The following is a 13515-nucleotide window of genomic DNA, read 5'->3' as shown; positions in this document are numbered from 1 at the left end:
AAAAAACTTGGCTTAGTGCGCCCGTCCCAGAGGAAAAGGGTGCCACTGAAAGCTCGGACAACAGTGACCACGAGACAATAATTACGCAACGGGGCACAGGGGAGACGAGCTGGCAGCAAATCAGCTGATCTACAGCTTAATGCTGGCGCCTGTTGTACAAACACAACGAGAAATGGCTGTGGTTAAAAACCAGTCAGTCCTGTTGAGACAAACCCAGATACTAGTGTAAAATATCAGGTTTAATCACATTTGTTTCTTCTCACTCAACATTTAGAAAAGTAGGCTGCAGGCAAAACTTTGATTTGAATGATTTATTAATTAGGAAATGTTACAAATGTGATAATTTCTTGTTCCAACATTCCTTCCAGATTAGACACACAAAAAGGATCTTCAGTAAACTGCATCTCTACATACATCAATTAGTTAATCACATTAACAAAAGTCTGGTGAGCAGAAGCATGGTTGTGCGCATGTGTGGTGTGTGCACAAAAACTATACGAAATCTGGCACTGGTTAGATTCATTGCCTTTAAGCTGTCTGCTACTACTTTGATTTCATCAGTAAATCAGCAGTGTATAAAAAAATATAAAAAAGGCCATCATTTAAGATTCAAAAAGCAATCCAGCTTGTTTAAAATGACAAAATGCCACGAGGTGTTTATCATCTTGCACTTTGAGTAAGGCTTCAAACCACTGACCTTTAAATATGTGAGCAGAATTACATTTCCATGACAGAAATATACTTAAATAAAACTTTTAACTTTAAAGTTAATAGTCACCACTTCATACAGCCACAATCCAAGTGACCAATAACTAGCCAGCTCATCTGAAAACTCTGACCTACTGTTCAGCTCGGAGAGAAAAGAAAAGCACGAAATGTGTATTTCATTTTAGTATATGACAAAAAAGGAGGAAGAACAAAATATATACACAACGGAAAAAATTGTATGCAATTTGCAAAGGCGTCATGTTGCTTTGGACAACAACCCCCCCCACCCTCCCCCCCCCAATATAAGCCAGTCTTCACTGAAGACCCCCCCACATATTCACACAGTCACACGCACAGTCTCACACACACTCACACACACAGAGAGATAACATCACGAAACACGATTACGTCACTAAGCCTGTTAGTTTGGAAAAAGGTGAAGCCCCCCCCCCCCACACGGCCCCTTCAGTCGGACAGTGGAGACGCCGCCTTGGTGCAGTCGTTCCACTCGTCCGCCTCGGGGCTGTACACCTCCATGGTGTTGAGGAACTCGTTCCCGTCGAAGCCGCCCACAGCGTAGATGGTTTCTCCCAGCATGGCCACGCCGGCATTGCTGCGGGACGATGTCATGCTACCCAGCATCCTCCACTCGTTGCGGCAGGGGTCGTACACCTCCACGCAGCGCAGCGCGTGGGAGCCATCGAAGCCGCCAACAACAAGCAGTTTGCCTTGACAGATTGAGAGAAATATTACACCATGTAAAAAACAAGCCAAATCTAAAATCAAACACTTTGTGCCCGATTTGACATGAAGCTGTCAGCTGATTGCATTATGCCCGCCCCCAAATCGCTGCTGTGGGCATACCTGCATGGACGGCGACGGCGGCCCCCCTGCGAGCCACATTCATGGGGGCTATCAGGGTCCAGGTGTTGTTCTCGGGGTTGTAGCGTTCCACGGTGTTCAGACAGTTCCAGGACTCCGCCCCTCCGATCACGTACATGAGGCCATCCAATTCACACACTGCTGCCTGGTGCCTCCCTGAAAAAACCATATGTGAATGTGCCGTTATGTCAATGACAGACATCTGTAGGGATGCTGAAAAAAAGCAACAGGAAAAAAGGTTCAGGTGACTGGTATCAGATGGAAGGTTTTGACACGTACTGATGTTAAGGGAGGCACAGTTGGACCAGGTTTTCATCACAGGGTCAAAAGCGTCACAGTTCTTCAAGCCCTTCTGCCCACAAGGGTCCGACCCGCCAACAACGTAGAGTTTGTTGTTCAATGAGCAGACGCCTTCGAACAGAGAGGACAGGAATGAGCCACGCAGCCCGATGTCAGCAACAGGGAGGCTGCTGCAGGTGTTCTCCTCTAATCCAAACATCGCTTTATGGATCCTGGCAGGTCAGACGTACCTGCATTGCAGCGGTTTGTCCTCAGCTCTGGCACCTGAGCCCATTCATCAGCATGTGGATTGTACGTCTCCCCGGAGCTCAGCTCGTCAGAATGTCCATTTGACCCGCCGATCACCCACAGCTGACCCTGGGAGGAGCGATGGTACTTGTCATTAGGTGAAAATATATAAACAACGCAATAAAACATTCACATTAAATTGCTGGGTGTGTGTGTGTTGCCTGGAAAGTACAACAACATTGAGTCAACAGAATTTGAAAGCCAGCCATTGGGACAGGATGTGGGGAAGCGTGCAAGTATTTGCACAAGACAATTGAAACTTGTATAAACATTGGATGAGTGGGATGATATTCTAAATGTCACTTCCTGGTAGAGTCAATAAATCTTAGATAACAATGAAGAGTAGTCCGTACCATGAGCACGGCCATCTGAAATCGAGCCCGTGGAGTCCGCATGGGAGCGATGAAGGTCCAGCGGTCCTCTTTGGGGTCGTAACACTCCACAGTCCTCAGACACTCCTCTCTGTTGTAGCCCCCTGCAGAGACATCGACGTGCACAGAGGTCAGCTGCTAGCTCTGTCGTCGGGCTTTTTCCTCCCCACACTATTTGATTGTGAAGTAACCCCCACTTTACACTAAAAGAGAACCATGTATTCCAAGCAGCAATTTTATACAGTACCACTCAATTTTGGACACACTTTCTCATTGAATTTCATTAGAAAATGTGTTAAAAGGCCCGCTACGTGCTAACCTGCTGCGATGAGTCTTCCGTTCAGGGCCACGGTGCCCAGGCCTGAGCGAGCGTAATGCATGGGAGAGAGCGGCTGCTCCTCCAGCTCCTCGGGCTGGGCCTCGAAGCTGAGGCTCTTCATCAGGCAGGGGGTGGCAGAGGGAGAGGTCTGGGGGCTGCTCCGACCGTGTAAGAAGATCACACACAACACACCGTCCAGCACAGCCAGACACAGGTAGGTGTTGTCTAGAAGTGAGACCGGAGATAGTTTGAGTCTTCAGATGACACTCGGATGTGCAACATCCTTCCGTGTTGAGTGTCGGTTTGAAGCCATCAGACTTTATTGGAGCAGCTTCAGTGGGACTTGTGCCGACTGTAACAAATCACATGTATGCATTCACTTACTTGTGGTCTTCTCAGAGGCTATGTACTTCCACTCTCTCCTGCCAGGATGTTTCGGGGCATTTGCTGCTTGGTTGGAGGGCGACAGGCTTCCTGAGGAGCTGCAGCTCATCGGTCTCTGGGTGCTCTCCCGTACGGGTTTCTTCTGCAAGAGCACAGTGCAGCTACAGAAGCCAAGCTTGCACCACAGGCCCACTAGTGGCCACAACACCAGGTAACCATACCCCCAAACTACGCTTTGACCCGCCGGCTCTAATGCAGACTTTTGTATTGTGTGGCCATCGAAATCGCACGCCTTCTGAAGCCAACAACTCCGCACTGCAAACAACACTCAGACCGGCTACCATCAGAGCTAACGCCACACAATTGAGGCACAAATCAAAATGGAGGGCAGAAAAGCTGAGAGCCATTACTGTCCTCCCCTATCATGACTATTAGCTAAAAAAAATATATGCCCAACAGCAAAGCCAGGCAGGTGTCATAGCTCATTATTTGCTCATGTGACAAAAGTTTTTACATTGTTGCTGAGCTGTCGTATCAAATGAGCCACATCTAGTCGCCAAGCACAGGCTGTTTAGTATTTGTATGCAAATAGATATGCCAGACACAAGCTGAGCATTAAAAGCTACACACTGCCAAGCAATATGTAGACTTCCTTACATTGAAGCTAGGCACAAGCTGTTGAGTACCTGCACAAACTGAAGGTGGTCATCCTCGCCACCTAACATCTCACTGTGCCCATCAATCACCAGCCCTCCATCCACCAGCTTATGGTCAGGTGAGTAGTACAGCGTTTGCACCTGAAAGACAAACAGGAAACAACACACCCATGTGGCTGTCTCCATGGCAACACACTGAGAACCCCAGCATAATGGGGAGAGGAGGGAGGGAGGGAGGGAAGGAAGGAGGGAGGATGAGGAAGGGGGAGAGCGAGCTGTGAAGAGGAAGAGGGGAATGAGACGACGCTGTGGCTCTCCAGTAGCTTGGATGGAAATCTTCCATTAAAAAGACACCCGCTGCTGCCACTGCACAGAGTGGGTTAAGTGGTGGAGCTCAAGAAGTTATCCGACAGTGGCTTTCCTTAAGTAGCATCTAAAAAAAGAGGGAGCTGGTGAAGAATGAAAGGCTGCATCTGGAAAGATCTTCAGTAAAGAATGAAGAAAAAAGGAGGGAAGCCTCTCCTCTGCTGCTCACAAAAGGGTCTTCTTAGTCGAACAAGTTGGTCATTGGACAGCAGCCAAATCCAGAAAACGATCGCCATTGAAGCATCTATTGTAGCTAATCCGAAACGTCCCCCATTAATAGATGAAATGCACAGAATTAAGAAATAATGAGCAAACCATGTGTTCCGTTGGCGCTATCCAGTGAAGGTATTTATTAAAGTCCACCCATCTATAGGGGACATGCAAAAGGCCTAATTCGAGTTGTTTTCTTGAATATGTCGCTGGGCAAGTAGGCCCGTGTGCATTAAACTAATGTTTTCCGTTTGTGATCCTGGTATACACAGAGAAGGGGATGTACATTTGTGGCGTGGACAGATGGGAGCACAGGGTTGCTTGGCTGCAAAGAGAGGCTGCGGAGAGGCAGTAGTGCTCCTCTCCTCCCTCGCCTTTCTCTGACTCATTACCCTGGTGGCTCTGTCCTGGCTCTTCAGTCTGGTCTCCTGCTGCTGCTAATAAACCTACAGGAGAGATAAATCAACGGGGAGGAGCGTCTGTTAGTGCTGGAGCAACAATCACCAACCTGTTCAGATAGTAAAGTGGCAGTGAGACAAGAATCGAGTGTCACACCTTTGAGAACCTGTGTTTTTTGTGTGTTTCAGAGGAGAATAGCCTGTAATACTCAGACGGGGTTGAATGTAAACCAACCAACCACATACCCAAAAGGAGAACAGTGGAAACAAAAAACCAGAGCAGACAGCGGCTCTTTTCGGGCTCACCTCTAACTTGTAGTATGGTTCAGGGGGTACAGAGATTCTTACTGCAAAAACCTCAACAAATCAGAGGAAAAAAAGAACAATCCTGACATAGCAAGCATGACAGTGGCATGCCCTTACTAGTTCAGCCCCCATAGTGACTTCTTAAGGTCAAAAACAGGAGTCAGAGGGAGGGGAAGAGGCAGGGTAGGAAAGACGAAATGTCTACTTAGACCACACGGCCTGGTACTGACCTCCTCCATCAGTCGTTCCAGATGGTCTCCGTGCTCCAAAAGGCTACGCTGCACCCAGTTGAGCACCTTGGAGTAGAGCTTTCCATTGCTGGGCAGGGACAGGTGGTCTTCTAGCATTACTTCTAACTGGAAACACAGACAAAACAGGAGATATAGACACACACACACACACACTGTAGGAGTAGTAAGGTGCCTTGTTTACTGAAAATCATAAATTGAGCTTAGGCACATGTGACGTACATTCCCTGTACAAACCCTTCTTGCTTGTGTGGTTCACCTTAATGTCATGTGAACTTGCTGGAGAACCACAGAATACTAATCCAGCCGGTAAACTCTAGTACAAAAATAACATTAAAAAATATTTTAAATAACGTAATGTAATGTACCCAAAGACTTGGCTGGCTTTTCTAGTTTCATAGAAGTGAGTCAAGTAGGACAGCAGCAATTAGATAATGGGCCAAATCACTACCAGTCATACTTTCTCTCAGAATGATCAATAAATGTCAAGGTCGTGGTTCACATTATGAGAAAAGGAAAATGAGGCTGCATTTACGTCACATCCAACTTAGCTCCAATCCTCTGCTGGATGTGTCACTTTTACATGTGCCCAGTTACGCTAAGTGGAGGCACCTCGATTATCCTCGTTGGTTCCCTCGTGACTGGGTCATACAGATCTGGATCTCCAGTTACAGGATTCACTACAGCGTGACGTCGTGGTCAAGTTGATTCCTTCAAACGCACTACCCAAATTAGAATGAATGACCGAGGCAGCACCTTATTTGGAGTAAGTAAGGCCTCACTTATAAGATCTCTAACAACTCTGGCTGCAAAACACAACATAATTCATTACAAAAACTTGTGGATGTAAAAGTTTTAAAATGTAATAGGTTTAAGTGTCAATAATAAAATCCTAAAACCCAAAGGGATATCTTCAAAGAGCTTATTTTGTTAGAGTATTAGCCTTTAGAATGACTGAAAGAAGCAAAAAGCAAATGCTCACATTTCAGAAGTTGTAATCAGCCACGGTTTTGGATTTAATAGATTTATCATGGGGGACCAGGACAGACTACGATCCACCTGTGAGGCTGCGTGGCTTCATGATCATATCTACAATTTACTAGGAGCCCTTAAACAGACTTAAAAGGTAAATGTTGTTTACTGGTTGTAAAAGAATATACTTTTAGAACATGTAACATTGAAGTACCTTGAGACGGGGAAGTTTGAGGAAGTTCTCCTGTTCAGACACTTCCAGTAGATGGTCCTGGATGAAGGCGTCCACCTTGGCCAAAACTCGGGCATCTCCCATAGAGCTGGCAAAGTTACGAAAAGAGATGGCGCTCTGGGAATCCATTTTAGACAGCAGGTAGTCGCCACAAATCTGGGGGGGGGGAGACGACGATTGAGTTATCTTAAACTTGTAATAGTGACGTGCAACCAAAAATCATGACATTGGAGGAGTAGCATACCTGTTTGACTCGCTCCATCTTGAACCTTTTGGCTGCAGAGTAAACTTCCTTGACCAGTTCTTTGTCAGCCTTTAGCCTGCGTTGCACACGGGAGTCAAAGAATAGTCAATCATTGCCATTTCTCTTTGTTTTGCTGTAATAACAGAGGTAAAAGGTGATAAGCCAAAATGCTACTAACTGGGCAGTATAGGCGTAGTTGAGCAAGACCTCCACAGCCTCTGGGTTCAAGTCCTCTAAGGTGACATGTGAGACTCCATGGGGCTCAACGTCACTGTTAAAGATCTCAAACAGGTAGGGGCTGCAGCAAGCCAGCACGGCACGGTGAGCCATCAGCTCATGACCACACACCTGGACAAACAGGGAGGAAAAACAAGTCCATTATTGTAGGAGTTTGTTAAAAAACTACTACCAAACACATACCTGCAAACTCATAAGGGGTGAAAGGGGGACAAGGAAATCTCTCTCCCGGGATTTTTCCCCCCAAAATGTGAGTCAATGTAGAATAATCGATCATATAAATTAGGCTACGTGCACTTTGTTTCAGGCGACAAACCACGTTTGTTACATGCTTTAGTGATTTCTGACTGTGCACCATAGCCTCTCGTGTAGGTTTGGCAAAAGGAGAAAAACGGTGTTTGGATTCAACATACCTGCAGTCTAACATCGCAGAACTGACCACTCTTTCTAAGCGCGTTCATTTTAGCCACAGTGGAATCCAGGAAACTCTCATCCTCAAAGATCAAATACCCGTTTGGAATCATCTTGGGAAATTTTTATGGTGTGCCTGCAGAGAAAAGGTAAAAATATACACATATATATATTTGCAATGTGCCAACACAATATCCAACATGCTTGCCTTGTGCACTCTGTCCAACATTGTAATTGATGGCTTTACTAATTGATGGCCAATGGGGAGATTAGGATTAGACACCTTTTAAAAGTTGCATGGTGTCTCAGTCAGTTTTATGCATTAGTCATTGTCTTACCGAATACAGAATAATGCAAATCCAGGGAGGCCGCACTGCTGCACGTAGAAGCGAATGTAGGCAACAGGCAGACCGAGATCACAGTGGAGCTCAAGATGTCTTCACCGAGGAGAGGCACGGGAGGTTAGAAGAAATGCCAGTGGACTGGACGGGCGTGAGCAGAAGGGAGAGGGGGGGGCAGCCGCACGGACAAACTATCAGGCTTGAAGCGACTGTAATCAAGTCCTTGGGATCCCGTTGGCTATAGAGTTGTACTTATTCTGTGTTTTTCATACATTATAACCTAGAAGAAAGAGAAGAAAAAGATGAGTATTTTTTGTTTTAAGTTGAAAGAGATTCTGCTTAGTTAGTTGCACGTGGTAAATCTTGGCCACCGTGCACACCGGATGCCAACGAACTCGTCTCCAGTTCCATTAAGAACTTCAAATCGCACACCCGATCCGTCTCATGCTCCATCTCCACTCTTTCCAGACCCTAGCCCCCCCCTTTCTGTCTCAGTGTTTCCCCTTGGTTTACAACTTCACTAGGGTGATGGGGGTCATGCATTTGTCGGGCCAACAGGGTAGCGGTGGGGCAAATGGTTCAAGCCACTTTGACTGGCTCTTCCCCACATTAAACCTTTAAATCAAGCAGATTTATAAAAGGAAACGCAGAAGGGACCCACCTGAGTCACGTTTCTAACGTCAGTTCATTGACAGTGATCTGTAGCCTTCAATGGCTGGCCATCATTTATCTCTTTATACCTTGAACCCCGACTCCACAGGCCCCACTGACCCATCTTCCGCATCCAATAGAGCCCATTTGTCCCATACATCACCATCAAGATATATAATGCTAATATTTAAGAGTTTGAACGCTTCTGCCGTAAAGCCACTGGTAGCCCAAACTGAAACACAAGAAGAAATCAACACAACTCATAATTAAATGCTGAACCAGTTCCCCAGAATGCCATCTGCAGTGCAAAGCTCAATGACAAAATAGCACTGCGGTCACAGTTTTATCACTATACCAAATGGGGAGAGAGGTCTGAATAGCTCACAGCAGCTGCCCAAAGGCTGAAATAGTATCCAGATTCCATGTGACAAGGCATTTCAGAGTAGCCCAGCTTTTAGAGTGTTGCATTTACACTCAAACTCATTTTAAAAAGCTGTGATTTACTGATGCGCATAGAATGTCCTTGTGACTTTAGATGCTGTCAGTGGACACATTCAGCAGCCTCATGAGTCATTCTGCAATGACATTTTTTTTCCAGTGAAATCGTACTTTCAACATAGTACTATGATGGCAAAGCCCTGTAACAGAGAGCGCTTAGCTCTACTTCTCAAATAAGCACGCACTGCAAAAAAAAAAAACTAAAAAGAGTTTCGAGTAGTCTCATTGTAGAAAAAAAAAAAAACATAGGTAGATGGGTGCTAGCATGAAGCAGACTGACATTGGTGCACACACACACACACACACACACACACACACACACACACACACACACACACACACACACACACACACACACACACACACACACACACACACACACACACACACACACACACACACACACACACACACACACACACACACACACACACACACACACACACACACACACACACACACACACACACACACACACACACACACACACACACACACGTAAACGATGGCTAAAAAAAAGAAGGTAAAAAGTATTCTTCCAGACCCAAGGCCACGTCTAAAAAGCATGTAGAAATGTGTTTTGGGCTGAAAATGATGAATATATAGAGTGCAAAACCTACTGCACTGAGCAATGCTCTTACAGCAAATAGTTTAAACACAAGGTGACAAGGAACTGGTTGAACGAGATCAGCCCCCCCCCCCCCTTCTACCATTCCCCTGAAAAGTCTGCCATAAAAAAAGCGCACTGCAGTTCCGCACCAACGGGAACCACCAGCCTGTCGGCCAAACCAGTCCGTGTTTTTCTAATTCCTTTCTTTGGAATCAGTCTTCCTTTTAGACTCGACGGCACTGTGAATGAATCACGTTCAAACACAGACAGATATATAAATATCCTCTGTGGTAGTTCCGACTACATTTCTAATGGCCACTTCATTGCATTTGTCTGCTACTTCTAAAATCGATGTAGACCGGTGAAAACACTGTTGAAACACAGCGCAATATTTCTCAGTCCCTGTCAGACAAGTTTTATTTGAGCGAACTACATCCTGTGTGCTTACTACTGGTTAAACGATGACAACAGGCAGAATATTGTGAAAGCTGTAACAGCGTAGAAAGCTATATCTCACCAGTGTGGATGGAGGAAACACTGACCCAATTTTGAGTAGTTATGCAATGTTTGGCAGAAGGCTCAAGAGCTCAACTCATCCACACGTTTGGGTCCCCCATGCCCACCTGTGGCCCCTTACCTTCTCCACCTCAAACGAGCTTCTGGGTTAATTATTTAATGCATAGATGCCACACTAATCACAGATTTCGATTGAATAAAAATCTTCTGTGGCCCAAGAGAAGAATTTTATGCCGTGGCCCGCGTTGTTCTGTTTAACTAGTAAATTCCATTTTAGGAACTGGTTACATTAAAACGGCTATGTAAATAATTTATTGTCTATGTAATAAATTGTTGATCTTTTCGGTCACATCTGTTGACACCAGATTGTGTCCACAAACTAGACAGAAATCAGAAAAATAACAGTGCCGAGACCAGGTCAGCATCCACGTTTATGGGAATGTAAATATAGACCCAAAAAAAGCAGATTTGGCTGGCGGTAAATGTGAGCATTTGGGGGCCTAAACTGGAAAACCAGGTGACAACGGCAAAGAGAACAAAAAGGCTCCAAAGAAATCAGTTGGTATATGGTTCTCTTTCATTTTACCATCCGATTAGTCAATTACATAAGTGCAGGCCTGACACCCAGCGATCAATGCTTGTTAGACACCCATCCAGTGGTGAAGAGAGGCATCGCTGCATAGTTTACCCAGTGTAACTGGAAATTCACAGCCTTAATTTAACACATCTTGACAAGGGAATCTATTGACAATAAACGCCAAGGATGCAGGATACTGAGAATCTATTATTTAAACGCAACATGAGTCTAAAAAACGACATTTAGAAAGATGTCAAAATGTTGTTTTAGGAATCAAAAACCATCACATTCAAATACATGAGCAACTTATATTCGATACCACTAAAAATACCATGTATGTGCGTTTTCTAACCCTTGTTATAAAACCTCTACTCATCAGTATTTATTGTAAAATAAATCACGTGGTTGCCATTTCCAGAACCAGATTAAAAGCACAGTGGGTCAAATACCACTCTGACATAAGACATCCTACTTCCGGGAGACAATAAAGGCTAAAGCACTTTAGGGAATCTAAAACGTTGGGCAATTTCCTTTAACAGGACAATTGATGGAGTGGCGCATAAATATCATGCCGAGACTGGCCCCAGCCCACACCATCTGTCACAATACGGCCCTAAAGGGAGTGCGTAACGGACAGAATGTACCCACCCAGACACCCCCAGATGTGAAAACCATACTAGCTGCCACCCAGGACCTCGTGTTTGTCCGTTGGCCGCTGAAGGCCATTTAACTCGCCCTCTCCGTCTCCTCTGGCGGCGTAGTGAACACGTCTGTTCATCCCGCCACCAGTAACTGGGTCAAAAAAAGACCCCCCCCCTCCCTCCACACCTAGTCTGGTTACCTCGATTTTTTAACACAGATTAATAAAGAAGACATGCTTCAAGCTTTCAAGCCGGGGGGGGGGGGGGGGGGGGGGGGAAACGCCGACACCGGTCGCCCGGTTGAAGGCGAAGCGGCCAGCGAGCCCCGAGACGGGCGATGGGGAGCCTTGGACAGGCTAGCGCGTGTTAGCCTCCCGCGTTAGCTAGCGTCACGCGACCCCGCTGCTAGGATGCGAAGCCACGAGACGAGCACGCTGCATCTGCTCGACCGGTCGGAGGCGGATTGATTCGGCCGTTTGTTCTCGGAAACGCAGTAAAAGCAGCAGCGCAATTAACTCGGTGGACGACATCAGTCAAATAAATTGAGATAGAGCTTCGCGCGTAGGAGACGTTGTCCGCGCCAGTGACGCTCGCCGCAAGAGGAATTTCCAGTAGTTTCCACCCAGTTCAGGGCAGCGCAAAAATAAATACCGACATTTATCGTGGGTTTTGTTTAGAATTCACATCAACTGTAACAAACGGCATTTTGAACGGGTTATTTACGTTATAAAAGCCACGTTGGCATTACTTTGTCAAAGGCGTCCATCGACTGCCTTTCCTCTTTGACTGAAGAGCAAAATCATCTTACCTGAGGCGTTTGACAGCAAACGATATTAGACATATTTAATGCGAATTCAGAGTTGGCTGGTTCGGTTCAAAGCAAAGACGCGACGACAGGCACGGCTCTTCGGGCTAGTGGTAGATTGCTGATCCCTCTCTGTAGAAGACGCAGGTCCACGTTCAGTTTAGCCTCGACTCGCTGTGACGGGATGGCGGGTCGCTGATGGCAAGGCGCGCTCTCGAGGACAGCGTAGGACCGCCCAGTCACGTGTGACGTAACAAAGGTCGGCGGTCCTACACGTCCACGCCCCCTGAAATGATGCAATCCCGGTAGCGGTGACGGAGCATCCTACAGAGCTCACTTGGGTTAGTTTCACATATAATTCTTTCTACGAATAAAAGGTTGTCAAAATACTTATATATATTTGGATGAAGGATGTCGCAAGTAAATGTTATTCTACTTCTGCTACAGTTTATTAGTTTTATATATTTTTTGCAATGCACCATATTTTATTTATTTTTTACAATAATTTGTAACCAATGCTGATGGATGAATAAACATTTAAGGTCAGACCGCAGTGAGCTATAAAACAGCCAGCCCTTAGTAAGCACTTGACCAAAGTGTGTCCTCGGGCTAATTCAGGGCAATCATCGGGTCTTATCCGGACTTCCAGGCTCAACTTAGAACTGCACCTAACGTCACCTCGAGGAAGAAGGACCCATTGACCTGGCCTGACTAAAGGGAGCTCAGTGCATCAGTAATTTGATTAGAGGATAAGAATCGCTCCAGTGCCAATGTCTCCACCAGCTTTCTGCGTGGGGAATGTGTGGGCACACGCCTCTAATTGTCTGCATGTGAAGTTGTTTGGGGAAAGCTTGGCAGCAAATGTAACTAGCGGACTGCAGCAATAGAACATCTAGCCGTTCCATTAAAAGCATGCTGATCATTGTGTGGAAAAACAAAGTGTTAACTAAAGCTAGGGCTCCAGTCAACGATTAGATTCATCAACACAAAGTCATTTCCCCATAAAAGCTGTTGTGCTGAAAATGATAACCACAACATGTTGTGCCACGCACGTGGGGGTGACATTTTGTGTCAATTAAGTTATTGCTTGCTCATGGAAAGGTGGATTGACACCTGCAGCCTACTTCACCCCTTTTTTTTTAAAGCTGTGTACATGTGTGTCTGGATTGCAGAGGTAAAACTATCATGCAGACGGGCCAAGAAACCAATCTGCCTGAAGGTCATATCACCATGAATGTTTGTATCAAATAAGACGGTGCGTGCCACCATGACGCATCACCATGACGCATCACCATGCAACTTCAACGTAAACGTAAAATTAAAAAACTGAAACTAGAATAACAT

General features: G+C 45.8%; 1 protein-coding gene across 1 annotated transcript; it reads right to left on the bottom strand.

The window, feature by feature from the left end:
- Nucleotides 1-296: 296 nt before the first annotated feature.
- Nucleotides 297-12409, bottom strand: ivns1abpa (influenza virus NS1A binding protein a). The gene is made up of 15 exons (XM_037469066.2): nt 12175-12409; nt 7871-8153; nt 7535-7668; nt 7063-7232; nt 6885-6960; nt 6623-6796; nt 5419-5544; nt 3939-4049; nt 3253-3394; nt 2869-3093; nt 2532-2653; nt 2121-2247; nt 1870-2001; nt 1573-1746; nt 297-1436 (listed from the first exon to the last, which is right to left on the bottom strand). Exons 3-15 carry the CDS (start codon nt 7643-7645, stop codon nt 1174-1176), a joined length of 1953 nt encoding a protein of 650 aa, XP_037324963.2. The 5' UTR covers nt 7646-7668; nt 7871-8153; nt 12175-12409; the 3' UTR covers nt 297-1173.
- Nucleotides 12410-13515: the final 1106 nt, after the last annotated feature.

Source organism: Pungitius pungitius, chromosome 7 (genome assembly GCF_949316345.1).
Source record: "Pungitius pungitius chromosome 7, fPunPun2.1, whole genome shotgun sequence".
In the NCBI taxonomy this organism is placed as follows: domain Eukaryota; kingdom Metazoa; phylum Chordata; class Actinopteri; order Perciformes; family Gasterosteidae; genus Pungitius; species Pungitius pungitius.
This window is presented reverse-complemented; position numbering and strand designations above follow the sequence as displayed.